The 2,173-nt window shown below is 51.4% G+C and overlaps 1 protein-coding gene across 1 annotated transcript; it reads right to left on the reverse strand.

Moving 5' to 3' along the window:
- Nucleotides 1-238: 238 nt before the first annotated feature.
- On the reverse strand, nucleotides 239-1,194 carry LRRC30 (leucine rich repeat containing 30). The gene has a single exon (XM_003817912.4). The coding sequence runs from the start codon at nucleotides 1,142-1,144 to the stop codon at nucleotides 239-241; it is 906 nt and encodes a 301-aa protein (XP_003817960.2). The 5' UTR covers nucleotides 1,145-1,194.
- Nucleotides 1,195-2,173: the final 979 nt, after the last annotated feature.

The raw sequence follows: 2,173 nt of genomic DNA on the forward strand, positions 1-2,173 counted from the left end.
ACCCCCTGTTTCAATTTATGTTTAGGATGAGATGAACGTGATATTCCAGAGGTTATTAAGAACATACAGAGTTAAAAACAAACACCTCCTTAACGTGGATGTTCAACAGCGACTTAGCAAATATTAACAAAAGTATTGTCAGACACTAAGGATGAGAGTAGAAAACTGAGACGAGAGAAGTACCCCGGTTGACAGAGTCCAGATGAGCTGCCTCCCATCCAGGCCTCCGGGACCCAGGTCAGGTGTGTTTTTTGTCCTTCAGGTAGCCGAAGAGCATCTCCAGGCCCCCCTCCACCAGCTCCGGCAGAGGCTTGGATAAAGGGTTGTGGGAAATGTGGAGCCCTTTGTCCATGGGATTCCAGGCGATCCTCACCAGTCTACACAGCAGGTGGAGTTCGCTCGGGAGGGTCTGGATGTCATTGTTGTTGAGGTTCAGCAGCTCCAGGCTGGTGACCAGGCAAAGCGACCTCGGGAAGGAGTGGATGTTGTTGCCCTCTGCGATGAAGATCTGCAGGCTGGCCAGGTGCTGGATGCTCTCAGCGATGTTTTCCAGGCGATTCGAGCCCACGTGCAAGAAAATCAGTTCCTTCAGGGAAAACACACACATGGGGATGTGCGCGAAGAAGTTGTTGCTGAGGTTTAGCTTCCTCAGTCTAGAGAGGTCAGCGAAGCTTGCAGGGAGCTGGGACAGGCAGTTGTGCGACAAGCTCAGGACCTCCAGCTTTCGGCACAAGCTCAGCTCGGCCGGCACCTCGGTCAGGCAGTTCATGTTGACAAACAGGACCTTGAGGCACTGTAGGAGGCTCACTTCTCTGGGCAGGCTCTTCAGGCGGTTCCCGCACAAGTTCAGGACCACGATCCGGGTCAGTTTCCCCACCTCGGGAGGGAGAACCCGAAGCTGGTTGTGAGACAGATTGAGTTTCTGGACCTCGGACAAGCCCCACAGAAAGTCGGGGATGTCTGTCATTCCTCTGGTGACCAGGCTGAAGCTGACGTGGTGCATGCCCCGCTTCAGCAGGGACCGCGGGTCCCTTCCCGAGAGCAGGGCATCGTCCCACGGAGAAAACTTCTGTCTCCTCCCCGTGAACAGCATCCTCTTGGGGCCCTTATCCTTGGAGCTGGCCCTTGACTGCCTGGCCCCCATTGTACCTTCCCTTCTAGTCACTCTCCTCTGCCACCTCCCAGGCAGGGACCGTGTCCTCTCAGCTGCTAAAAGCCAGGCTGTTGCAGGCAGGGAGTGTGCGTCAGGGTGAGAACCAACTTGTGACTAGGAGGTCCTAGTGTGGAGAAAGCTGCCAGGAGAGTCTTGATCAGGCCTTGCAGGTATCCGAGACAGGTCCCTGGGTGGCTGCAGAAGCTGTGCCTGTTCCCCAGGGTTTAGGTGTTTTCTTTCTTAGCAGCTGGGCTGTAATGATATACTTGTCCAGGAGGCTGCTAAACTGCTCAATTCCCTCTGAATGCCACAAGGCAGCTGTCACTGTCACTCTGCCTGAGTTTTATTGACTGGGTACATGCAAACAGGTCACAGGAAGGCTGCATATAACTTTACTCTCTCAGCTTTTCTTGGGTATCACAGTTGAGCAGGGTGATTAACAAGCCCATCTCTAAAAAGAAGTAAAATGGAAGAACAGAGCAGGCCACACAAGCACCGGCTGTTGGCAGGATTGCGGGAGCTCAGCCAGACAACTTTACAGTGAAACTGGGCTGGGTGCTAGTGACAGTTATGTCTCCAAAGCTAAAGATCATCAGATGATATCATAGGTCCCTGTTCCAAACCTTGATGAACTGTGCGTTTGTGAAAAGATAACAAAAGCAGCCCGGACACCTGGAATTTCCAGGTCAAAGGTCTTTATCCTGTGCTTGTCAGAGGTGATTTAGTGAGAAGGGAGTTGTTGGGGGATCTCAACCCCTCACTCCTATTTCATCCAGAGAAGCTCTGGGCTCATGTGTCTTACAGAGACCTTCTGTATTTAGTAGGATGCACTTTAAGTGTTTGAACAGTCACTTGAGTGGCCACCTTAGTATGGTAAACACGGGCCACCTATTGTCCTGGAAGCATATGATGAGGCCCCCCTCGCTACACACCGTTCTCTTTCTCTCCCTCTCTCTTCTCCTCCCTGTCTTTTTAATTATTTTTATTTATTTATTTATGTATTTATTTATTTATTTATTT

The sequence above is a fragment of the Pan paniscus genome, chromosome 17 (assembly GCF_029289425.2).
Source record: "Pan paniscus chromosome 17, NHGRI_mPanPan1-v2.0_pri, whole genome shotgun sequence".
Classification (NCBI taxonomy): Eukaryota; Metazoa; Chordata; class Mammalia; order Primates; family Hominidae; genus Pan; species Pan paniscus.